Raw genomic sequence first — 26773 nt, forward strand, 5'->3', positions numbered from 1 at the left:
AATTTCAAGGTTCTTCAAAATCGAAAAAATGTTGTAAAAATCAAAAAATTCCAAAAATTCCAAAAAAAACAAAATTAATCAAAAAGTTTCTCGATGGTCTTCTTGATTCGATTCGATCCTCTTGCCGGCTCATCCTTTCCGAAATTGTTATTTTCGGAATTATTATTTGGAGAAAGCACTCGAATTTGTTTTCCAGCGGTTCGATTGAAAAATAGTATATCTTTTCCTGGGATGATCGTGTCGGACTGCAAAAAATTAAATAATTGAATTTTGGAGATTTTTTTTCGAATTTCGAGATTTTCAGATTTCCTGAAAATCCTGAAATTCAATTTCGAATTCCCAGTTTTTAGAGATTTTCAGCTTCTTAAGTTCTTTGAGTTTCAGAATATAATTGGTTCCTAGATTCTTGCAATTCTGGAACTCCGATTTTCAGGTTTCCGATTTTCAGAAAAAAAATAAGTTTCCGGATTTTCCAATTTCCACATTCTCAAATTTCAATTTTTAGAAAATTTTCAAATGTTAAAATTCCAGATTTTCAGATTCTCCCATTTCTAGATATTTGAAGTTCAAGATTTCCGGATTTTCAGATTTTCCAGAAACTTCAAAGTGAAAATGCTGCAAAACCAGAGAAATCCAAACATTTAAAATTTTTCAGAATTTCAGAATTCCAATTTTTAAAGATTTTCTCAATTCCCGATATCCAGAATCCCAGACTTTTGAATTTTCGCGATTTCAAATTTATGGATTTTTAGATTTTGCATTTTTTAAAGTCTAAAATTTTCGAATTCCAGATTTTCGAATTCCAGGATTTCCAAAATTCCAAAGTTTTCAGATTTCCAAACTTCGAAATTTTCCCCTTTTGTTGAAATTTTATGTCTGTCTGTGTGTCCAGATGTATCATATCTTTTTCTGGGATGATCGTGTCGGACTGCAACACAAAAAAGAATAGAATTTTGGAAATTTTCTCCTAAAATTTCATGTTTTCATCATTTTCGATTTTTTTTCGGATTTTCAAGACATATTTTTTCAAGAGATTTTATTCGAAAATTTTGATTTGCCGGGAAATTCAAATGTATCGAAATTTGGGATTTTCGGATTTCCTAAAATTTCTGAAATATGAAAATTCAGAATTTTAGAAATTTTCGGATTTTCAGAAATTTTCGAATTTCAGAATTTTTGAATTATTAAGATTCACAATTTCAGATGAAAATGCAATGTTTTCCAGTTTTCCAGATTTCCAAATTCCAGATGTTCAGATTTTCGTGTCAGATTCTTCATATCTACAGATTCTCAATTTTCAAAACTTTAGGATTTTCAGAAATTCAGATATATCGATTTCAGACTTTCAGAATTATTTTTTCAATTTTTCAAAAAATCGAAAATCTGTAAGTTCAAAAAATTGAAATTTTCGGATTTTTTCTATTATATCTACCGGATTTTCATTTTTTCCAGAATATTTTTTTCAGATTTAGAAGTTTCAAGATTTCCAGATTTTCGTATTTTTAGGTTTTTTAAAAAAATTTCCAGGCTCCCAATTTTCAGAAAACTGCATTTTCAGAATTCCAGATTTTCAGTTTTTTTTAAATTTCAGGTATTCATAATTTCAGAATATCAGATTTACAGTTTTCGAAACTTTCGGATTTTCAGAATACCAGAATTCCAGATATCCAGAATCCCAGACTTTTGAATTTTCGCGATTTCAAATTTATGGATTTTTAGATTTTGCATTTTTTAAAGTCTAAAATTTTCGAATTCCAGATTTTCGAATTCCAGGATTTCCAAAATTCCAAAATTTCAAAATTTTCAGATTTTCAAACTTCAAAATTTCCCCCTTTTCTTGAAATTTTATGTCTGTCTGTGTGTCCAGATGTCCACTATTTTTGACTTTTCAATATTTTGTGCTTCAAAATGTCACAAATTTTCTGTTCAGCACAAAATATCAAAACGAATTTCCAATAAATTTTTTTTCCAAAAATTTCTTATCAGCCAAAAAAATTATTTATCATCATCAACTACATAAAAAACTATGCAAAAAGTGTGTGTTTGTGACCAAACAAAAGGGGCGGAGCTTAACTTAGGACTACGGTAGAATTCCTAAACAGTGGGTGTGGTCCATACTTGTAACGGGCCGGGCCGGGCTTTTCCCGGAATTTCGGAGGCCCGGCCCGGCCCGGCAGGCCCGTCATTTCACTAGTTTCGAAATTTTCAAAAAACACATAAGGGGGGACCCTTATGTGATTTTTTTCGACCAAAAAAAATTTTTTTCGAGTTTTTCGATCTTTTTTGATCAGACAGACAAACAATCCGAAATACGAAAAAAAATGGAAAAAATTATTTTGAGAGCTCAAAATTTGGCTCAAAAATACAGAATTTTTGACACCGGGCCTTCCGGGCCGGGCCCGGGCCTTGAAAATTTCCTCAGGCCCGGCCCGGGATTTGGTGGGCCGGCCCGGAATTTTACAAGTATGGTGTGGTCTTATTTTTCAAATGCGTTTTGTCAAGAACTTGTTTTTGGATTACAGTAGCAGCAACATTCGTCACTGTAGATTGTGGAAAGTGGGCGGAGCTTATTAGGTTACTGTAGTTCCCAAAAAAAAATCGGTGATTTTCGCGTCTATTTTCACTCATTTTTGAGCAAATTTATCTAAATTATTCTTGGATTACTGTAGTTTTTCAAAGCTAAAAATGGGTCTTACCGCGAAATGACACTCATAAATCGACACGTTTGGAAATGGTAGAAATCCGGCGACCACTGGAATAATCGTCAGCGCCAGCTGACCCAGTCCACTGTCTTTGACGGTGACCACTGAAAACATATTTTGTGGGCGGAGCTTATTGGATTACTGTAGAAAAGTTTAGAACTGCCTGAAATTGCAACTTTTCTGATGATTTTGGGATCATTTTGGCCCGTTTCAAGCCTATTTTAAGCCGACTTTAGACCATTTTTTGTCACATTTTGAGGGTTTGCGATGATTTTGGTCCATTCTTGGCTTATTTTAAGCCAATTTTGGACTAATTTCTGCCAAATTTTGATGATTTAAGCCTGTTTTGATACTTTAGGCATATTTTGGATTATTTCAAACCTAGTCTAGGCCGATTTCAGTTCGTTTTTAGTCTATTTTCGATGGTTTAGGCCTATTTCGGATCGTTTGAAGCATATTCTACGCCTATTTTCAACCCATTTTCTGCCAAATTTTGATAATTTTGACCTATTTCAGACCATTTTAAGCCTATTTCAAGTCTATTTGGACCAATTTAGGTCGTTTTAGGCTCATTTTCCATCAATTTTCTCTCACTTTTCGTTCTCTCCACCAACGTCCACATCCGATCATCAGCGTCGAGTACAATCAGAAGACTGCACGATGATTCTTTCAAAAATCGAATCGATATGACAAAATGGCATGGTGACGTGGCACGACACAGTTGGGCTCCCGGCTGTTGGCTCAGCACTTGGGTGCAAATTTCGAATTGGACGTCGGGTACAGTAAGCTCGACGATGTCGTCGAATGTGTATTTTAGGGGCGGGTCCTGGTTTTTGACAGTGTAGTCCAGATGGAGACGATGCTTGACTAGGGAGCCCTGGAAGAGAAATTTCGGATTTTTGGGTTACGGTAGTTTTCGTTTTGAGACTCCGAAAAAATCGATTTTCAGATTTTCAGGCTCACGAAAAGCGTCAAACTTCCTGACTCAAGAACCAGTGAAAACTTGAAATTTTGAAAAAATTAAATTTCTTGGGTTACTGTAGTTTCAGGACCCTACAAACCTTCAATGGCAGCTTCCAAATCAGATTCGAGACTGAAAGCAGGTCGGCTTCCATTGGGAATTGGCTTAATGGCGTCGCCACTTCTGGATAATTCGACAAATCAATCGATTCAATCGATAAATGGGCGGAGTCGATTACTGTAGTGATGTTGGGACCGGCCGCGCGGTTTAGCTCGACTTCAAGGAGGATGCTGGAAGCGAAAATGGAATTCGTGGCCTAGAAAATCCAAAAATTCGGCCAACAAGCTTCCATGAAAACTCGGGAGGTGGCCTAGAAATCCAAACTCACTCTGTCGTCAGCATTGACGTCTTCGAATTGATGACCATCACCGGAACGAAGTGCAGCGAAATGTTGTATTTTCGGTCCATCCATTTGATGAGGAGCTGAAAAAATCGAAATTCAGGAGTTTTTTCTCACGGGTAATCTTGTTTACAGTCAGGAAAAACTACAAAATCAGCAATTCTAGGGTACTGTAGATAGTGGAAAAAATGTGCTGAGCTCATCAAAGAGTCAGCGAAAAAAAATCATTCATTTCCCGGGGCAAAAAGACCACCTAGTCAGCAAATTGGTGGAATGTTGAAAGCCAAAATGATACAGAGGAGGCAGCTGAGCCAACAAACATGGCCTAGAATTTTCCGAGATTCGGTTTCCTAGGCCATATTTATTTTTGATAGTCTAGACCATCAAGATTAGCTACCCGAAGTGTTGGTCCAGGCTGAACCATTTCTAAGGAATCACAGGGCTCTCTAGCCCACCATAGAGCAGAACAGCAATAGTACCTACCGTACCTCCTACAGTACCTTCTAGACCTCTCACAATATCTCCTACAGTACTCCCCCCCCCCCTACAATACCTTCTACATACCTCCTACATGCTTCCTACAGTCCCTTAAACACCTCATATCCCTCCTAGACCTCATACACCTCCTACTGTACCTCACACATTTTCTACAGTACCTCATGAACCTCCTACACCTCCAACATACCTTCTACACCTCCTAGAGTACCTCCTAAACACCACCTACAGTACCTCACACATACCTCCTACATACTTCTACAGTACCTTATACATCTCCTACTTCTCCTACAGTACCTCTTACATATCTCCTATAGTATTCTTTCCAATGATTCCATCTCGCCTCCAATCATTTCCAGCAACACGTTTCCAGTGTTTACTCCGATTCCCTTCTCCGATCTTTACCCTTGTTGTATAGTTAGCGAGATGGTGACATACTGCATGCTAATCATACATGTTTGATGTCATATGTATGGTTAACTAAACTACAACCTGTCAATTGCTTTTCGAGGGGCATAATTTTGCCGCCAAAATGACAACATTCTAGGAGTGGAAATGTTGGAAACGGAGGGAGGCCTTCAGATGCAAATGAAGATAGATCTGTCTTCCAATGTAGTAGACTAGGAGGCTTAACAATTCGGAGCTTGCAGAATCCGCTACCAGCACCGGCAAGACGGTAAGCTTGACGTCAGAGGCGGCAGAATTCGAAGAGCAGTTGTTCTTTCAGGGTAAGGATGAGCTGAGTTGTTCGAGAATCCAGAGCTCGCAGAATCCACTACCAGGATGATAAGTGTCGGAAATCGGAAGACGGAAATCGAAAGACAAAGATCATAACTTCTGAGAGCTCTGATCTTGATACAGACTCTGTGAGAGCTTGCCTTCCGGAAGATGGCCAGACTCCGGAAGATTCCTCCTATTGCCGCCGACCGATCTTATCTGACTAAAAATGTTATGGTCGGCGACACAGCCACATCAGGCCGAAGGTACTGCATTTGAAGCTAGCTATGTAGCAATCTGACTACTACGGCCTTGCAACGTCCCTTTCTTGTTTACCAAAAAGAAGAATACGGTAGCGTAGGTCAGAGAATATGTCTTGTTTACTAGAGCAACATTGCTGAACTCATCAATATTAAGCTATAACGTTTGGGTAAACAAGAGGTTTGTCGTGACGGACCATGGTAGTCTAACAAACAAGACCACCCAGTCAGGAAACTCTTGGGAGGCTTCAAGCTTGATTCATAAAGCCATAGATCGTCTAGAAGCGTCGCGAAAGCGATCTCGTAGATTGATAGTTCCAGATGAAACCAGAGAGCCTTCTGAAGATTCCAGCTTTCAGATTGCTTAAGGCTATAAAGTCAAGGTGGAAAGCAGGAACTTAGAGATCCGGAAGTCGGATCTCCTGACATCTACATTTCCAAGAAACGGATTCCTCTTCCAGTAAGCTAACGGCTACTTGAGCTAGCTTCTGAATGAACATTCTGATGCACTGAGAATCTACTCTTCATTCTGTCGTTTCAAACTGAGGGGTTGGACAAGTCTTGGCAAGATGTTGCCTAACTATGATATCAGCCATTAGTCCGATGAGCTACAGTTGCGGAATTAGACCTTTCTCTGGAAATGCCCGACTGCAAAAATGCGGGTCTCTCCAAGATCTCAAAACCATTGGACCACCCATCTAGCTAACAACTTCTCCTGTCATCTTCGTTCTCCCGACCCGCTTAGCTCCTGTAGCCCATCACATCAGAACCGTTTCGTTGCAATTAAAAATGTCATTGAAAGAGAGTGACTAACTTTTTCACCACCATATAATTTCCTTATCAATCCTTCTTTTCCACATAGCTAGCTAGCAAGCTGTGTTCAGAAAACACTTTTCCCCCTCTCCGACCAAACGTCCATTGCCACGCAGCAGCACATAGCTAGCTAGCAGACACACACACACACACACTGATAAGCAATCTATGCGACGCATAACCTGATAGGAGAAAAAGGGGCGGGGCTCCTCTGAAATGGGGTGACACCACTTCCAGAAGCACAAACTCTCCCGTGCCGTATAAATAGAAATCGCTGGAACTCATTTTTGCCAGCCCACTAAAAATGCTCCGATTTCTTCTAGCCACCTCTCTACTCCTCTGCTCTTCCTTCCACGCTTTTCCAGTGGAAAACCTAGCCGACTGCCCATTCCCAAATGGTACTGACAAACAGATCCATTCCTACATGTGCTCTGACAATGAGCAATTCTCGATTACCGACATCCAGACCTTGGACAAGAATGGCAAACCAATCTACCCAATCGACCCACGCAATGAGTTCATTCTCAATCTGACCACCTATAATCACGGACCACAGATTGATGATAATCATGTGAATGTGAAGATCAATCAGTATAAGGCTGGATGGTCTGGGGATTGTGCGTGGACCGCGATTCCCACCTTTGGATTGCTCAATGGTATCGACGGATGTGACTTTGCCCATAACTGTCCGCTCACTTCTGGACCACTTTTCTTGATTTTGCCGTTGGATTTGAGTCAGTTCTCCGCTATCATCAATATGTTGGCTGCTTATGTAAGTTTAGAGTGTTGAAGGCCATCAGGGACATTCTTACCCCATATTTGGGGGTTTTCACCCATTTTTAAAGCCATTTCTGAGCTTTTGGGACAGTTTAGGCGGGTTCCAGAGCCGTTCTCAGCCCGTATTGGGTCTTTCAAGCCAATTTTAAAGCTATTCCTGAGCTTTTTTGGACCAATTTAGGCGGTTTTTGAACAAAGACCGGATGATCTTTAGACATTCTTGAACATTTTTGGGCATTTTGGGATCGATCTGGACCATTTTAAGACTATTCTGGATCATTTCCGGGCAGTTTAATTCTATTTTAAGCCATTTCAGACCATTATTGGATCAGTCGGTACCATTTTTAGACTATTTTGGACCATTTTCGGAATGTTTTAGGCTAGTTAGAGTCAGTTTTTTTTTGTTTTAGGCTAGTTAGAGACGCCTTTTTAGAGTCAACCTGGGCCGTTTTTGGGACGTGCGGGACTATTTCGGACCATTCTTACACAACTTCTATTTCAGACCATTTTTGGACCATTTTTAATCCATTTTCGGTCATTTTCTGGCACTTTCAGCTCACTTTCAGCGATTTTTGATCCACGTTTGGACTATCTCCGACCACTTTTGGTCCTTTTTCGAGCCGTTTTAGACGAAAAATTGACTATTTGTGCCCAATTTGAACCCTAAAATTGCAATTTTCCACTCCAAACCCTCAATTCCTCCTTTTTCAGAAACCCTACGAACTCGAGATTCGCATGTTCAACTACAACAAGGGAAACACTGCTCACGAGGAGATCGCCTGTGTGATGGCTCAAGTCGAGTTGTCCTAAGCGCCTTCAAAGGATTACTGTAGCGCGGAGGCCTACAATTTTTTGTGTATATTTCTGACCGTCTCTTGTCATATGTTACTCCCTTCCTGTTGTCAAAAATGATACGTGTCAAATTCTTCCGATTATCGTTTTTTTTCTGTGTTTGCAAAACCGATTTTTCTGAATTTTTATAATAAATGTGTTTGAGTGGCAACTGAAATTTTGAAATTGTTTATAGTTAATCAGTTATCAGTGATAATTTGTTCTTATCAGTCTCTCTATGCCATTTTCATCATATATCGGCGCTAACTATAACAGACTACGAGATGAGGGTGAAAATTACGGGTTTTTTTTGCAATTTTTCGGGTTCAAAACGATCAATTTCGAGTTCTAGGTTTCTAGATTTTCAGTTTTCTAGATGAGCGGATTTCAAATTTCCAGATTTTCGAATTTTTAGTTTCTTTAGATCTGAGATTCCTGGTTTCCAAGATTCCAAGATTTTTAGATTTCAGGGATTTCCAAATTTTCAGAAAATTTAAGATTTTCCGAATTCTAGAAATCCAAAATTTTGTTTTACTCTCAAATTCTTGATTTCCAGATTTCTGAGATTCCATAGAATTCAAAATATGAATTTTTCAAAATTCCGGACATTAAGATTTTTTAATTTTCAAGATTTCCAGAATTTTAAATTTTCAGACTGGAATACAGGATTTCTGGAAAATCTAGTTTTTTAAGAAACCAGATTTTCGGATTCCCAAATTTCAAGATTTTCAGATTTCCAGACCAGATTCCGTGATTTTCCAATTCCCAAAATTTCAGAATTCTAGATTTCTGAATTTCCAGATTTCCAGATTTCCAGGATTTATTATTTTTTCGAAATTTCAGAATCCTAGATTTATTATCATACTTCTCAGATTTTCAGATTTACAATATTCTAGATTCCGAAATTTTCAGATTACTGGATTTTCGGATTCCCAAATTTCAAGATTCTTAGATTTCAAGACTTCCAGATTTCCAGAATTTGGAATTTTCAATTTTCAGAATCCTAGACTTCTGGATTTCCAGATTACTGAATTTACAGAATCCCAGATTCTCAGACTTCTCAGATTTTAAGATTTACAAAACTCTAGATTCCAGGATTTTCTGATTGCTAGATTCCGAAATTTTCAGATATTCAGGACTTGGAATTTTCAATTTTCAGAATCCTAGATTTCTGGATTTCCAGATTACTGAATTTACAGAATCCCAGATTCTCAGACTTCTCAGATTTTAAGATTTACAAAACTCTAGATTCCAGGATTTTCTGATTGCTAGATTCCGAAATTTTCAGATATTCAGGACTTGGAATTTTCAATTTTCAGAATCCTAGATTTCTGGATTTCGAAATTTCTAGATTGCTCAGTGATCCAATTTTCTGAATCCCCATTTTCCAGTTTTTCAAAACTTTTGAATTCCTAAAAATCCAATATTTCGAGGTCTTAGATTTCTCATTTCTAGAATTCCAGTTCTCCAAATTCCCAGTCTTCCCAGTCTTGCTCATCAGAATTGCTCACCGCTCTCTTCTGCACCGCCGCCGACTCGCAAATCGTCGAATCGATTTTCAGCCAAATTCTCACTCGAAACCTCCGTTTTTCCATCGATTCGAAAGGCAAAAGTGCCATTTTCATTGAATTTTTCCATTCTTGAGAATCATCCAAAAACTGGAAATTCGGGGTGGATGGTTCGATTTCCAGATGCGTCTCTTTGGGAATTTCACATTTCGCCTCGACGTCGATTTCCAATTCTTGCATTACTCCAGCGTAGAAATCTGCAAAAAATGGGGGGAATCGGGTGAGGTGGTTCGGTGGGAATTTGAAAATTTTGAAAATTGAAAAAAACGACATTTTAAAGCCAAAAACGACATAAAAATTAGCTCTTTCGGCAGAGTTTTTTTCTGTAGAAATCGGGGAAATTTGGGTTGGCGGGAATTTGAAAATTTTGAATTCGAAAAATTAAAATTCGAAAAAAAACCCAAATTTTGAGCTGAAAAAAAAGGCCTAAATTGGGATGAAATTGGAGGGATTTCCAATAGTTTTTTGGGTAAAAGTCCAAGAAAATGGGCTGGCGGGAATTTGAAATTTGAATAAAGTTTAAAAAAATCGAAATTTCAGCTAGAAAAAAAGGCTCGAATTTCGGATCATTTTTGAGTCAATTTTATATAATTTTTTATGAATTTAGATCCATTTTTTGATGAATTTTCTGATAATTTTTAATGGATTTTGGGCCAATTTTCATGAATTTTGGATCATTTTTAATGAATTTTGGACCATTTTTTTAAATGAATTTTTAACAATTTTTCACGGATTTTGGACCATTTTTCATAAATTTTGGACCATTTTTAATGAATTTTGGACCATTTTCATTGAATTTTGGACCATTTTTCATAAATGTTGGATCATTTTTGATGAAATTTGGACCATTTTTAATGAAATTTGGACCATTTTTCATGAATTTTGGACCATTTTTCATGAATTTTGGACCATTTTTAATGAATTTTGGACCATTTTCAATGAATTTTGGACCATTTTTCATAAATGTTGGATCATTTTTAATGAAATTTGGACCATTTTTAGTGTAAAAACTCACGCTGCCCATCATTTGCTACAGTAACCGAGTGTGGTGTCGCAATGCAGTACAGTGCTGCTGGTCGCCTCGTAACCACATTCGACGTGGAAAATTCCAGAAAATCCCTTGAAATTCGCACTTTTTCCAGAATAAAACATCCAATTTTTGTGATATCTGTTCGGAAGAGAATCTCATTTTTTCCCGGTTTTAAAATCGGAGAAATTGTGGAAATTTGAAGATTTTTAGTGGAATTTTCAGCTGTTTGGGACGTTTTGGAGAGTTTCAGCTCGGAAACCAGTCGGCAAATGTTCTCTTTTTTCTGGAAATTTCGAATTTTGAGCTTTAAATTATTTTCAAAAACCTACTTCATGCTGCAACGACAACACCGATAAATTCGATTGCTGAGCAATCGAACTACCAGAATCTCCTGAAAAATGCAGTTCGATTTTTGCATTATCAAGGGAGAATCCAATTTTCGAATCGATTATCGATCGAATCTCTAGGATGGAATCCGTCGTTTGGACGGCTTCGAAACTTTCGATTATTATCGAAAACATGTGATTCGAGTCGTCGGTTATAGCGATTGTGGAGAGGCTGAAAATCGGGGATTTTCAAGATTTTTCGGGCGATTTTAGATCGATTTTTCAACATTTTCAACGAATTTCAGACTAATTGAAGCCTCTACTTATACCGAATTCGCTCAAAATTGGTCAATTCAAGCCTAAAAGTGCTGGGCGTTTTTAATGAAAATTTTGTATCAATTTTAGTGATTTTGGGACATTTCTTGCTGTTTTAAACGATTTTTGGACTATGTTTTGTCCGATTTTCTCTTCAAAATTGGGCTATTTGAATGGACCATATTGTGATAATTTAGGTCATCTTCTGTGAATTTTGGACCATTTTTCATAAAATTTCGAACTTATTTCATGAATTTTGGACAGTTTTTTACAAATTTTGAACCATTTTTCACGAATTTTGAGCCATTTTTCATGAATTTAGAATCATTTTTCATGAATTTTGGACCATTTTTCATGAATTTTGGAGCATTTTTCAATGCATTTTCAGCAAATTTTAGCTTGATTTTAGTTATTCTCTGTGAATTTCGGACTATTCCATACCAAATTTGACCCATTTATAGCTATTTTTAAGCACTTTCAGGCTATTTTTAAGGATAATTTTTATGGAAAAATCTGGACTATTTTTGATAAATTTAAAGGCAATTTCCTATCATTTTTAGACAATTTAAAGTGGGGGGACAGGAGATTTTTCGTAGTTTTTTTTTGTAGCTAGAGTATGCATTCTACCGCGACGGTGTACAACGCTTAATGTCACTCTGCGTACAGCTGTCGTCCTCGCCTTTATGTATGCAATCGGGCGTCAGCTTTCTCTTTGCCGCGTGGCTCAGTCGGTAACGGCGCCGCACCCTCAAACCTCGCCTTCACAAGTTCAACTCCTCGAGGGGCATCTTTGAACGGAACATTATTTTTTTCATGTCCCCCCACCTTTAAAACCAATTTTGACCCACTTAAGACTATTTTTGAACCTCATAACAATTAATTTAGAACGAAATCGAATCATTTCAAATCTATAATTTTCGAGCAAATTTGGGACTTTTTAATGATAAATTTGAACCATTTTCGATTCGATTTATATCAATTTCCAGCCTATTCTCCCAATTTTTCCCTCCAAATTCCCCCCATTCCTCACTCCACTGGTCGTCCATCGTCCTCCGCCTTCTTCCTCAATTTCTCCATCAATTTCTCATTGATTTTTTCGTCCATTTCACACTGAGAAATGAAAAACAACAAATTCAGAATGTCATCTGAATTCTTAGATTCTTCTAGAATTTCCGAGCACAGAGATTTGAGCATTTGAGCAGTTGATGGTTGGATCGGCATCGTTTGGAGGATCGGTTTCGAAATGGACAGTTTCGAAATGGGACATTTTGAGTTGATGGATCTGGAAGAAAGGATTCTGGAGCTAATTTAAAAAATTGGAATTCTCAAAATTTCAGAAAAAAAACGCAATTTTTTATAAATTTTGTACCATTTTTGAAGGATTTCATTTTTGAAATTCAAGCCACTTTTCAGGAATTTTTAGTCATTTTTAACGAATTTCGAAATATTTTTCATGAATTTTGGATCATTTGTAATGAATTTTGAGCAATTTTTCATGAATTTTGAAGTATTTTTCAAGAATTTTGAGCCATTTATTATGAATTTTGAGTCATTTTAAACAAATTTCAAACTATTTTTCATGAAATTTAAACCATTTTTCATAAATTTAAGACCATTTTTCATGAATTTCGGGCCATTTTTCATAAAATTCGGACCATTTTCCATGAAATTTAAACCATTTTTCATGGATTTTGAGCTATTTTTCATGAAATTTAGTCTATTTTTCATAAATTATGGACCACTTCCCATCAATTTTGGTTCATTTTTCATGAATTTTGAACCATTTTTCATGAATTTCAAACCTCAAAAATCCAAAAAACTGGTGAGTGACATTCAGCACAAATCGTTGTCTATCCGCATGAGCCAGTGCATTTATACAGATATCGTGTACTTTTTCCATTTCCACACACATTTGGTCCATTGAGCCGACCGCGGAATTCAGAATTCGAGATTCCAGAGTTAGGGGTTTGATCTGGAAAAATAATTCGGCTTAAAATGACCCAAAATTGGTCGATTTCAGACATTTTTTCCAGTCGAAAATCCAAATATAATTTAGCAACTTTTTTCACTACAGTTTATATGATTTTCAGCCATGTTTTCCAGCAAAAAATCGATTTTTTCTTACCTGAAGCCACTCTGTCAATCCCGATTTGTCTTCTGGATTCAATTTCAGCAGCTTCGCCAAACTCAAAAGAGCATCAAAACGAGCCAAATGAAGGCGTGCAAGGATGACAGGAGCCACATTCAGATGAGACACATCACAGAGGAGTTGACAGATTTGGAGGGATTCCGAGACGGTCCACCATGTCCAACAGCACGTTTTTGGAATGTCTCGCTTGTTCTGAAAGTTTCAGACTGAAAATGAGCGGAAATTCGGCTTGAATAGGACAAAAATCATTGAAAAAGGGGAACAAAATGAACAGAATATAGCTAGAACCGACCAAAAAAATAGCCTGAAATGGTCCAAAACTTGTCAAAAGTGCTCTAAATTTAATCTGAAATAAAAGAGGTCTAGGATTTTTAGAATTTTAGAATTTTCAGATTTTCGAGTTTTCGAATTCTCGGAATTTCGGATTTTTCGAATTTTCAGAATTTTAAAATATTTGAATTTTCCAAATTTTCAGATTTTTGGATTTTGAATTTTCCGAATTTTCAGATTTTTGGATTTTTGAATTTTTCGAATTTTCAGAATTTTAAAATATTTGAATTTTCAGATTTTTGGATTTTTGAATTTTCCGAATTTTCAGAATTTTAAAATATTTGAATTTTCAGATTTTTGGATTTTTGAATTTTCCGAATTTTAAAATATTTGAATTTTCAGATTTCCAAGTTTTTGAATTTTTTGAATTTTTAGAATTTTGAATTTTTGAATTTTTCGAATTCTCGGAATTTCGGATTTTTGAATTTCAGATTTTTCAGATTTTCGAGTTTTCCGAATTTTCTAGTTTTTGAACTTTTCGAATTTTTCGAATTCTCGGAACTCCGGAATTTTGAATTTTTCGAAATTTCAGATTTTTCAAACTTTTGAATTTTTTGAATTTTCAAGATTTTTAGAATTTATGATTTTCAGATTTTTGAAATTTTAGAATTTTCAGATTTTCGAGGTTTTGAATTGAAAAAAAATAATGTTGAACAAAAAATTGAACAAAAAATTTTTGAAATGAAAAAAAATAATGTTCTCGAAATTCCGTTCAAAGATGCCTCTCGAGGAGTTGAACTTGTGGGGGCGATGATTGAGGGTGCGGCGCCGCTAACGACTGAGCCACGCGGGCAAAGAGAAAGCGCACGCCCGATTGCATACATAAAGGCGAGGACGACAGCTGTACGCAGAGTGACATTAAGCGTTGTACACCGTCACGGTAGAATGCATACTCTAGCTACAAAAAAACTACGAAAAATCTCCTGTCCCCCCACCTTTAAGCCGTTCCAGGTCATTCTGGATTAAATTTTGGCCATTTTTCCAAAATTTTGGACCGTTCTAGGCCAATTTCTGGTCGCTTTCAGTAATTTTTGAACGAATTTTGATCATTTTCGAATTTTGACGAATTTTGATATTTCTGCACCTTATTTCGACCGATTCGAGCTAAACTGGATTATTACTAGACGGGCGAATTTGAGCCCATTCAGGCCAATTTTGAAACAATTCAGATCGAATTTCGGCCATTTTTGGTCGTTTTCAGTTAATTTTATAGGATTTTTCGACTATTTTCAGGCATATCTGTAGATATTTTGTAGCATTTTTTGAAAATCATTTCAGACACAAAATTCACGGCGTTTTTGCCATTTTTCAGTGATTTTGAGCTAAAAACTCGCATTCATCAAATTATTGAACTCTTTGACTGCTTCAATCGTAATCAACGCTCTCTGCATTATCCCAACAGCACAATCCGATCGTAAACTCGGCGCCGCATATTCGATTTCATTTTTTGTTGATACAAATGGATGGACATGATGATCTGCTGACTGAATAGATAGTTTCTCATTCCTAGATAGTGTGCCGCCCGTTTTTCGATTCGTTGAACTTGGAAATTCGAGATTAAAGAGGGGCGATCGTCGATTTTAGTGTTTAGAAGCTGTGCCAACCATCTCGGAGATTCTGAATCGCCGGAGCGGACGACGAAGTCGTGGAGCAGTTTTTCCATATCGTCGAATATCGACATGGAGTATTCGACGGCGCCGAAACTCCAGAAGAGGCGACCGTATTCTGTCTGAAAAATTCGGGAATTTTATTTTTATAAATTTGAACATTTATCTAGAAAAAATATGCTATTTTTGAGCCAATTTTTATGAAATTTGTCTATTTTTCTCAGATTTTTAAAGCCAGTTTTTTCGCTGAAAATCCATCATTTTTAGTTTATTTTTCAGTGAATTTTTGACATTTTTCGAGCAATTTTCTGAAAAGTTGTCTGAAAAAACTGATTTTCACAACAAATATTTTTGAGCCAATTTCTTGGATTTTGAATCAAAACTCAAAAATTTGGATTTTTTCAAATTTTGAATTTTCCGGATTTTGAAGATTTTTAGTTTTCCAAAATTTCGTTCTAGAAATTCCCGGAAAATCTAAAAATCTAAAAATTCAAAAAATTTTGAAAATCCTAAGTTCTAAACATTTTGAAATCCTAAAAATTGTAAATTCCAAAAAATCATCAAAATCCTAAAATTCTGTAAATCCAAAAAAACTAAACATTTCAAAAAATTCAAAAAATTGAATAGCAAAATCCTAAATAATCCAAATATCCGATGAAAAAAATCCTAAAATTTCTGGAAATCGAAAAATTCCAAAAATTCCAAAAATCCAAAATTCCCCAAAAACCCTCAAAATCAAGAAATCCTGGAAACCCGAAAAATCCTGAAAATCCAAAAAAATCCTAGAAATTTTTAAGAAAATCTTAAGGTTCCTAGAACTTTCCGGTTTTCAGGATTTTTTGAAAATTGGATTTTTTGAAAAAAAAATTTCAAATTTTGGAAATTTCTCAATTTTTCCACTCGCTAAAAATCACTTTTTTTCAGCGATTTTTTTTTCAATTTCAACAGAAAATGTGCTATAAACTTTTCGGAAATTTCCAGACTATTTTCAGCTCCCATAAAAATTGTTTTGAAAAAATTAAATTTTGGATTTTTTCGAATTTCAGAATGTGTTCTATCAGAAAAAGCACATTTGAAAACCCTAAAACAGGTTTTTGTAGTCTGAAATTCGTTCATTCGCCCGTATTACCACACTTTCGAAATGTCCCGGAGCCGAAGAAATGGGGCTGAAAATTGTATGGAAATTTTCGAAAAGTTTATAGCACATTTTCTGTTGAAATTGGAAAAAAAATCGCTGAAAAAAAGTGATTTTTAGCGAGTGGAAAAATTGAGAAATTTCCAAAATTTGAAATTTTTTTTCAAAAAATCCGAAAACCTGAAAGTTCTAGAAACCTTATGATTTTCTTTAAAATTTCTAGGATTTTTCGGGTTTCCAGGATTTCTCGATTTTGAGGCTTTTTGGGGAATTTTGAACTTTTAGAATTTTTGGGTTTTTGGAATTTTTCGATTTCCAGAAATTTTAGGATTTTTTTCATCGGATATTTGGATTATTTGGGATTTTGCTATTCAACTTTTTGAATTTTTCACTCACCATACTCTGAAAATAGCTAAAAACATCCCACGAGTGCTGTTTCTTCTTCTCATACTGCGACTTCAATGCCTTATCCCAAATGTCCATAACCAGTGTTAAATGTTGAAACAAGAACGATTGAATGCCCTGAACGAATGATTGAAACGCCGTCTGATCGCTGGTATCCGGTAGTTCGAAGAGGCGATTCGTGAATTTCGCAAAATCCGTTTTGATCTTCTCCATTATCGATTGTTTCGTCTTCCGATCTTTCGCTCGATTCGTGTTGATCACGATGATCCATTGAACGTCCGATTTCGAGTTTAGCTGCAAAAATCGGTTGAAAATTGGTCAAAAATGATTGATTCAGATCGTTTTTAGACCATTTTAGGCTTGAATTATTCGAAAAAAGGCAAGAAAATTGCTCCTAAATGGTCGAAAAACCAGCCAAGTCGGTCGAAAATGGTCGGAAATTCGTTAAAAATGGTCCAAAAAAAAATTTTGGTCAATAGCCAAGAAAATTTATTAAAAACTGGCTAAAACTCTGTAGATTTTGACGGTCAAATTGAACAAAAAATCGCATTTTTATTAAAATAGCTCAAAAACAATCCGTGGACCAACATGACTTGATTTTTATAAATTTCGGATCATTTTAGTCTGAAATTGCCGGAAATAGGTCTAAAACTGTTCAAAAACGGCCCGAATGTGGTCCAATCTTTGGTCGTTTTAGGGTCGAACCAGGTCACACTTGGGACCAATTTAGCTTTGAAAATTCACTTTTTTAGTCTGAAACTACCTCTAAAAACGGAAAAAAGAGCGATGTAATCGTGTAGATTGATTCTTGGGCTTTTTTGCTGATTTTCAGAGAATTTTTAGTATGAAATCACTATGAAAACGCCGAATGTTGACCACACGGAGCTGGAAAATTTTCAGGAGTTTTAGATTGATGTTCAGCATTTTTTCAACTAATTTCAGCTCATTTTCAGACAATTTTAAAGGAATTTTAGCAAAAACTCACTTTTGCAAACCAATCCGACACATTATGCCGCACATTTTGTCGATAATCATCGGCCGAAGTGACATTGATATTGAAAATGTGCAAAAATGCGATTTTCGTGATTTCCGTCGGCGAAATTTGCGGTCCAAAGCACAATTTGTCTTCGTAGGGGACGAATTTCAGCGGGAAAACTAGTCGATGCGGGAATAGTTTATTGTTTCTGCAATTTTTGGGTTTTCAAGAGATTTTTGGGATAAAAATGAGCTGGATATCATGAAAATTCAGCTGAAATTGGTCTAGATGAAGTTTCAAATGCTTAAAATTGGCTTAGAAAATTTTAAAGACTAAAGAATACTCACATTTTCCAAACCAGCGAATTTCGGGAAAAATAGGAGATCAGCGCATGCTGATACACTGAAAACGATTGGTCCACACCCGCATCTGAATTTGTAAAATTGGGTTTTCTTATTTTAATAAAATTAATTAGAAAAAATAAGAAAAATTCCTTACGAGAGATAAGTACACAATTCTTGACGAAGCTCTTCGATAGCACATTCAAATCCAGTGAATCTCGATCCATATCACCCAGAAAGTATAGCGATAATTTCAGATTGTGCCAAAATCTGTGAGTTGGCAAAATGTTTGCTAAAAATTGTTTATTTTTTCGCCCACAAACGACACTCCGCTATTCCGGCCGGTGTGCTGCGTCTCCTCGTCCCACACACTCTCTAGTCGCAGAAAAGCGGGGGGAGTTTGAAAAAGAGAGGAAAACCGCAAAGAATTTAAATTTCAAAGAGTTATAATCGCGCTCTTCTGAAAAATTCCTAAAAATTTGCAAAATGTATATAAAGAAAAAGTAACTTTCCAGCCGATTCGTCCCTTTTGGAAAAGAAAGTTCAAAACAAAAGGCGGAATCAGGAAAAAAGAAAAATTTATTCAAAACAATTGCTTATTTTTAGTGACAAAGGACATTTATATCGCTTGAAAGCGAAGGCAATGATGCAGGCATTTTTTTAGGAGAATGTCAGCACGAGTACCTGGAAAAAACTAGCTGAGCGCCAATTATTCAAGTTCAGTTTGTCAGACAAAATTTCATTTTTCTACTTCAAATTGTTCCAAAAAATAGTGTTTTGCGTATTTCCGGATCCCTAGCTTCCCGACAAACAATTTAGTTCAATGTTTATAGCTTTTCTAGGAGCCGTGATACAGGTTAAGGAGGCGAGAGACACAGACGACGAGACACTCTGACTGTCTGTGTCTCTTCTAAACGGTTTATCTCGGCTTCAAGGTGAGCTGGAAGTGTGATTTCTGAACCAAAATATAGAATTTTCGCCTGCTTCTTGAAAGGAAAACTCCTGAAAGTGCTTTAAGGTATTGATCTCGTCCGAAATCATTGAACGTTGTGGCCGAAAATTTACTCAAAATCGCATCGTCGGTCGCACAGCGAAAAAACAAATCGATGCATGCGCCTTTAAATACCGTACCTCGGACGTTTTTTATTTTTGGCCCTATTTAGCTGTTTTTTTTCTGTTTTATAAAAATAATAAATTAAAGATTCATAAGAATTACACAAAATTAGACAGAAACAAGCGAAAAAATGAGAGAAATTTGAGAAAATTCGATGAATGCTGAGGTACTGTATTAAAGGCGCGTGCAATAATTTGAAAAATACAGTAAGGTTCTCTCTGTGGGAGCTAAGCTCCACCCACCGTTGTTTTCTCGGCCGCAACGTGCATTGATTTCGGACAAGAGTAATATAACACGAGGTTCTTAAGATGGTAGTCTTTTATTTTAGGACTTTAGGTGACAAGAAAATGGGAAACAATACAAATGAATATCGATAATCGATAATTTGAATTGAGTTCGATCACCAGGGTGTCCTGGAGAATCTTTTGATCGTTGGGGGCGGAGTCAAAAGTCTTGGGACGAATGCGTCATGGTGAGAGAGCGTTGGATGGAGTGAGAGATCGTTCGAGGGTGTAAAGTACAGTGAGAGCGAGGGTGTTAGGAATGAGCAATGATAAAGGAAATAGAGAAATGGAGGAGAGGATAATACATAAATAATATAAAAAGAATACGAAATTTACAGGATTTAGTATAGACGAGGTAGAGGGAAGAAGAAGAATAATAATATAGAGAGAGGGAATTATTTATTGTCCCCTTCTTTTAGCTGAAGGTTCTCCGGATTGATAGCTTTGATCCTTGTCCTCATTGGTGCGACGATCTCGATGATCTTGGTGACGCCGATCTTTGTCCTCTGTTGGGTGACGATCTCGTTGGTCGCGGCGACGTTGATCCTTGTCCTCCTTTGTACGACGATCTTGGTTGTATCCACGTCGGATGTCCATGTTGTCCCTGTTGTCCCGTTTCCGCTGGAGGTGCTCGTACTGTTCTCCAGGATCGGGATATTCTAGTATCTTAACATCTGGAGATGGTTGCCTTCCTCCACGGGAGTATCCGCTGGATCTGAGTTGACGATGGTCTGTCAAGGACTTTGGAATACTGCATACGGCCGAATTGTGTGAACTAGAATGGCAGTAGTAGCATTTCCTTTTGTCATTGCACGAATGGATCCCAGTCCCCCTACGGTGGAGGCACCTCTTACAATAATCCTGATTGTTCAGGAACTGTCTCCGTGCCTCCGCCGTCGGGAATACTGGGCATCTGTCGGCGAAATGACCGTCTCCGCAGAAGACGCATCCCTTTGTCATGTCTTCTTTTGGGTATTTGGCCAGCATTCTCATCTTGGAGCATCTTTCAGCTTCTGGGGGTGGAATGACGATGGCAATGTCTTCTTCTTCTTCTTGAGCATTTGATCCGTCGTCTTCTCCAAAGAGAACTTCAACCTCGATTTCGATCGGCTGAATAGATTCGTTGTCCTCTTTGTAATCTGGAGCTTGTTCGGATTCCTCGTCTCCTGATTCTTCTTCTGGATCCGAATCCTTTGAGTTGTCCGATCCTTCTCCGTTGTCAGAGTCTTCTCCGTTGTTGGAATCTTCTTTGCCAGAGGTAAACTAAAATGCAAATGGTGGTCGGGTGTGTAGCTGTCCTTGTCCTATGGCAACTCCAGCTAGTGTGTGGTAGAATGCTTTACTCGTGTAGATGACACGTGTGGTATCTCAAACTTGGGTAATTAAACCATTTATATAAGAAAGAGTTAACAAAGTATACAAATTATAACAAGTAACAAAGTAAAGAAAGAAAGAAACAAAAAGGGGGGAAAAAGGTGGAGGACGGTCTTGGGCGACCGTCTCCTGTTGGGACGAATGTAACAATGAAAGATGGAATGATGGAAGCTGGTCGTCAGATCGTTGGGGGCGGAGTCAAAAGTCTTGGGACGAATGCGTCATGGTGAGAGAGCGTTGGATGGAGTGAGAGATCGTTCGAGGGTGTAAAGTACAGTGAGAGCGAGGGTGTTAGGAATGAGCAATGATAAAGGAAATAGAGAAATGGAGGAGAGGATAATACATAAATAATATAAAAAGAATACGAAATTTATAGAATTGAGTATACTCCGGCCTGCGCAGTGATCGTCTCCTTAATTGCGTCTGTTCCTGCTCGTCTTGTGTCGTCTCTCATCGTGGCTCTCGTCTCGACGTCTTGAGTGGTCCCTGGAATTGTCACGACGGCGTCTGGGCTCGTCGTAGCCCCGGCTGGTGCTTGGTCCATCGTCTCGTCTGGTGAAATATTCGTCTGGAGATTTCCTTCTCTTTGGCTCTGGAGAGCCCGGTGTTGATTGTCTCGAGCGTGGTCTCTTCGGTGAGGGTGGTGCCGTTGGTCTACTTCTTTCCGGTGACGAATTTTCCGAAGAATGTTCCGATGAAGAAGATCGTCTTGTCGAGCTGGACTTCTGTGGCGTAGCTGATCGTTGCGTTGATGGTGAGCGTGAGCGTCTTGTCGAGGTGGATCGTCTTGAAGATTGGTCGTCGGGGGATGCATTTACTCTGGAACGTCGTTCGTCATCGTCTCTCCGATCGTCGATCGAGGAATTGAGTATAAGAGGCGTCTCCTTGATCTGAAGCTTCTTCGTTGTTTGGCTCTTCTGATCTCTCCCTTGAGGGAGCCTCTCTGATAATGAGAGACCAGATTACTGGGCATCTGTCAGCGAAATGACCGTCTCCGCAGAAGACGCATCCTTTTGTCCGGTCTTCTTTTGGATACTTCGTCAGTTTCCTTGTCTTGGAGAAACAGAAAAATCAATAGAAGGCTTCATTCATTTTTAGGTGCCTTTTAGAAGGAATAATAGTGAATTCTAGAAAAAATCAAAGAAATTCAGACACATACACACTGCGTCAGGGAAAAAGGGTATGAATGAAAGTAGGGAAAAGAGGAGAACAGTTGGATAGAGGTGAAGATGAGGGACCATATGATCAGGAGAGGGTGCTAGAGAAAGAGAGCGAGTTGTCAGCTGTCTCTTCATTTTGAGTGATGTATCGGTGGGTTGGGACCAGGGGGGTTGGACCTTAAGACGCCAATTTCCCAGGGGAAAATCTGTCTGACCAAAATTGACATACCGTATTTAATTTAATAGAAGCCTGTCAACTTTAAGCTCAATTATCTCAATTCCTGCGATAGATATCAAGAATCTGTCAACTGATAAAATGTTTGTCATAATATCACCAATATTTTATCAGTTGACAACATTTTGATATCTCTCACAGGAATCGAGATAATAGAGCTCAAAGTTGACAGTTTGGGTGGGATACGGTAGCCAGGTCTGATGCCACAACTTCAGAACTTGAGAACTCAAATTTTCGGAATTTAAAAAAATTTAGTTAAAAAAAACAAGTAGGAAGACTCGGATTCTATCCATTTTCTTTTGGTATTTATTGAAAAATATACGTTACATCTGAAAAATGGAAATTTTAGGTTTTTTCACTTTGAACGCCTACAAAACTACTTTACCATTTTTCAAAGTTCATGAAACTTTTACAGTATACTAAACAAAAATAGAGCTTCATTTTTGTTAGTTGACAACTTTTCTGTAAAATCAGGTCCTGATAAGATATGCCACGTGGAAGAGGCGGACCACAGAATGGCCGTGGCATATCTCATCTGGATGAGTTTATAGGAAAAAGTTGTCTGCTACAAAAATGAAGCTCTATTTTTGTTCAGTATTTTGTGAAATTTTCAGAAAAATCCAACAAAATTCACTATATTTTTGTAGACCTTTAAAGTTGAAACCAAAAAAAATTGTAACAAAAATTCGGCAAGTACTGTAGGCACCGTATGATTTTCTGTGAAAAATGATTCAATATTTCCACAAAATTGGAGTTTTTTGAATTTTTAAGCAGCAAAACTCTGTTTCTTCTAATTTTCAGAATTTCAGAGATTTTTTTGAAAATCTGAAAATTCTTCAAAATACCAAATTTTATTATTAGTCTCATCAAAGAGAAGAGGAATGCACATATGGAAATCGATCCGAAAAAATCGATAATCGACACCTGAGAATGATGATCGCAAATTATCAAAAATCCTGGAATTATGGGCATGGATATGACATGAAAAGTGGGAAACTGAAGGGGTATTATTTGATCATCGTTCGTTGCGAGAGAATCCTGAATTTTTGATGAAAGTCTGAAGCGGTGGGGCAACCCGGAGGGACATTTGAAAAGTTTTTGGAAGATTCGGAGAGAAAAAAGTAGACAAAATTACGCTAAGTAGAGCATGATACAGATAACGCGGGACGGTGAAAAAAAATCAGAAATATCTACAAAAAAAAATTGAAAAAAAATTTTTTCTAAAAAATTTTAGTGTCATGAATCCGTTTGGTTTTTGGCCGCCGTCGGCGTGTAGCTGGGTGGTTCGGAACGGATCGATGACATTGCCTGATCGTAGGATGGCGGTGGGCCCACTGGAATCGCAGCTCGAGCATCGGAAGGGTTCATCGGCTCGACACCACCTGGAATATTAAAAATGGATTTTTTGAACTTCAGGATTTACGGGATATATAGAATTATAGTATTTTTATAACTGGTATAATTTTTGGATTTCAAGAATTTTCAGAATTTTAGGGTTTTCAAGATTTATCGGATTTTTAAACTTGTGGAATTTTAGAATCTTTGGATTTTCAGAATTTCAGAATTTTCAGAATGTTCGAATATTTTGTATTTTTAGGAACTATTTTTTTTTCCTTGAATTTTTTGGATTTCAGAATTTTAGGATTTTCAAGATTTATCGGATTTTCGAATTTCCAGTATTTCGGAATTTTTGGTTCTTTAGGATTTCAGGATTTTTAGAATTTCAGAATATTTAGAATTTTAGGATTTTCAGAATTTTTAAAATTTTTAGATTTACAGGTTTTTTAGAATTTCCTGATTTTTATGATTTTTAGAATTTAATGATTTTTAGGATTTTTGAATTTTCAGATTTTTAGCCTTCTTGGGTTTACAGCATTTTAAAAAGTTTCGAATTTTCCAATTTTCAGATTTTCAGGCTTTCCCGAATTTTCAGATTTTATGAATTTTTTGGGTTTTAAGAATTTTTAGAATTTTTAGATCATCAGGATTTTTAGAATTTTCAGAATTTATGCATTTTTCAGATTTAGGATTTTTAGGCTTTGAGGATTTTTTGAATTTTCGGATTTCAAAAAACTTTGGACTTTTAGATTTTTTGGGATTCTCAGGAATTTCAGAATTGGGACTTGAGGATGATTAAGATTTTTAGGCTATTTTGGAATTTTCGAGATTATGAGAAAAATTTTTTTCGGATTTTTTTCAAATTTTGGATTTTTCAGATTTTTAGGATTTTTAGAATTCTTTCACTAGAGCGCATTTGCATTCCTCCTACCTACCTATCATCGAAGGATTGAACGTGGGAATCGTGTCGAGTCGAACCACGTACTGCTGAGTGATGCCTCCCGGCGGGAACGCTTGAGTCCGCCGATGGGCACCTCGTTCGCTGGAGATCAGCTCATCAGAAGACGCCGATCGATGAGCGGCGCCACGTGGATTGTCCATTGATGGCTCAATGACACGTCGAAGAGCATCGCGAGACCGGGTAGTTCGTTGGGATTGACTGTGGGAGTGGCGGGAGCTGAAAAAGGGCATTTTTACGAAATTCTCGGGAGAAAAAATTTGAGTTTTTTTTTCTTGGATTTTTTGCAAAAAATTTTTAGACCATTTTCGATTTTTCAGCTATTTTCATAGATTCTTTTCCCGATTTTTCCGGGTTTTGTTATGTCTGAAATTTGATGGAACGGTGTTCCTGAAGATTACTGTAGGTTACTGTAGAAAACGAATTTCTTTCTGTAGATTTTTTTTTGACAAACACAATCACGTCGAAAAGCAGATAAATTGATTGTGTTTCTAAAACAACACTACTACAGTAACTCACAGTAACCCAGAACACCGTCCCATCGCATTTCAGACGATAAAACTGGGAAAAGAATATTCAAAAATAGCTGAAAAACATTAACAAATCTAAAATTTTTGCGAAAAATCGGACTAAAATTCAAATCAAAAAAGATATTCCAATTTCGAAATTTTCGGTTCTACAGTAATCTACAGTAATAAAAATTTCGGAATGTCGAAAACTCCAAAATACCGATTTCAAAATTTTTGAAAACCCGAAATTTCCAGAATTTCGAATTTGCTAAAAACCGAAATTTTGAAAATCGGGATATTCCAAAATTCCAAATTTTCACAATTTTTGAAAATCGGAGTATTCCCGAAATTCTGAATTTCTCAAAATACCAAGATTCCGAAACTCCTGAATTTTCAAAATAGGAAAATCCCGAAATTCCAAAATTCCAAATTTTAGAAAACTCTGAAAATCGGAATTTCCTAACTTTGGAAAAATGCGGAATTTGTCAAAATCGGATGATTTCGAAATTCTGAAATTTCGAGTTTTTAAAATGCGGAATATTCCAAAATTTCGAAAATTCAAAAATTCCAAAATTGCGAAATTTCAAAACTTCCGAATATCCAGATTTTGTCAAAATCGGATGATTCCAAAACTCCGAAATTTTGAAAATCAGAATATTTCGAAGTTCTGAATTTTTCAAAATCCAAAAATTTCGAAATTTCAAAAATCGCAATAGTCCGAAATTCCGAAATCCGAGAAATTTGAAAATCAAAATATTCCTAAATTCCGATATTCTCAAAATCGGGAAATTCGAAAATTCTCACCTTCTTCTCGTGCGATTCCTACTAAACCAATTCGACGAGCAAATAAATGCAACGATGACAAAAACGGCAAAACACGCGAGAGCCGCCACCCATCCCGACGAGAGCACAAACTTCTCGCAGAACTCTCCCTGATAGAACCTCGATCCCTTACAATCGCATCGCCACGTGGCATTCGTCGGAAACGCTTGAAACTCGCCGTAGTTGGCACAGCGAATCTTCTCACAGTGCTCGCCGGTGATGAATTCCGGATGGGGACACTTGCAGACGTGATGGACCGTCGGGATGCTTACTTTTTCGAGTTTTCCATGATTTATGCAGATTTTCGTCTCGCATTCTTTTCCCTTAAAGTGTTTGGGGCAGATGCAAGTGTTTTCTTCGGTCTTGTGGCCACCATTGAGGCATTTGACTCCGAATCCCAGGTAGGACGCCGTGTCGCTCACGGTTTTCAGCAAGATGTCGTGCAGACCTGGAAGAAATTCAGTTTTTAAGGGGGGGGGGGGACTGCTAAGAACACATTTTTCTTGTATTAAAATTACGTTTTAGGTCAATATGATAAACAAAACCGTAATTTTTAGGAGTCTAGAGGTCAACTGTCAAGCTTAAGATCACTTTGAAAAATTCCCTTTTTACTGAGTTCCTGATAAAATGATAAGGATAATGTTGGCTACAATTTATCAGTTGACCTCTTTTTGATATCTCTTACAGGAACCGAGATAAATCGATTTAAAGTGTAATAGAGCGTGTTTGCTCACCTGGTTTGGGCATTTTCGCCGCTTGCGCCCTGGTTCCTGGACTGTCCCACATTTGCAGTGTCGGTCCGAAGAGGATGATGGCCACAAAACATGAAGTTAGAAACTTC

At 37.1% G+C, this 26773-nt stretch overlaps 5 protein-coding genes across 5 annotated transcripts; 1 reads left to right on the forward strand and 4 right to left on the reverse strand.

The window, feature by feature from the left end:
• Positions 1–74: 74 nt before the first annotated feature.
• CBG22128 lies at positions 75–6035 on the reverse strand (the record flags this gene model as incomplete). The annotated part of the gene is made up of 6 exons (XM_002638856.2): positions 75–245; positions 2697–2806; positions 3297–3579; positions 3764–3953; positions 4052–4146; positions 6006–6035. 6 exons carry the CDS (start codon positions 6033–6035, stop codon positions 75–77), a joined length of 879 nt encoding a protein of 292 aa, XP_002638902.2.
• Positions 6036–6652: 617 nt separating this feature from the next.
• On the forward strand, positions 6653–7935 carry CBG22129 (the record flags this gene model as incomplete). Its single annotated transcript, XM_002638857.1, has 2 exons — positions 6653–7120; positions 7837–7935. 2 exons carry the CDS (start codon positions 6653–6655, stop codon positions 7933–7935), a joined length of 567 nt encoding a protein of 188 aa, XP_002638903.1.
• Positions 7936–8163: 228 nt separating this feature from the next.
• Positions 8164–18365, reverse strand: CBG22130 (the record flags this gene model as incomplete). Its single annotated transcript, XM_045241761.1, has 12 exons — positions 8164–8223; positions 9468–9721; positions 10540–10837; positions 10884–11112; positions 12226–12492; positions 13016–13167; positions 13321–13536; positions 15080–15403; positions 16813–17115; positions 17807–18005; positions 18145–18226; positions 18296–18365. 12 exons carry the CDS (start codon positions 18363–18365, stop codon positions 8164–8166), a joined length of 2454 nt encoding a protein of 817 aa, XP_045097489.1.
• Positions 18366–19935: 1570 nt separating this feature from the next.
• CBG22131 lies at positions 19936–22205 on the reverse strand (the record flags this gene model as incomplete). Its single annotated transcript, XM_045241765.1, has 4 exons — positions 19936–20783; positions 21410–21800; positions 21877–21963; positions 22074–22205. 4 exons carry the CDS (start codon positions 22203–22205, stop codon positions 19936–19938), a joined length of 1458 nt encoding a protein of 485 aa, XP_045097490.1.
• A 1336-nt stretch (positions 22206–23541) lies between these two features.
• Positions 23542–26718, reverse strand: CBG22132 (the record flags this gene model as incomplete). The annotated part of the gene is made up of 4 exons (XM_002638860.1): positions 23542–23687; positions 24579–24820; positions 25915–26380; positions 26667–26718. The coding sequence occupies 4 exons, from the start codon at positions 26716–26718 to the stop codon at positions 23542–23544; spliced, it is 906 nt and encodes a 301-aa protein (XP_002638906.1).
• Between the last annotated feature and the right edge of the window lie 55 nt (positions 26719–26773).

Source organism: Caenorhabditis briggsae (genome assembly GCF_000004555.2).
Source record: "Caenorhabditis briggsae complete genome, chrI, whole genome shotgun sequence".
In the NCBI taxonomy this organism is placed as follows: Eukaryota; Metazoa; Nematoda; class Chromadorea; order Rhabditida; family Rhabditidae; genus Caenorhabditis; species Caenorhabditis briggsae.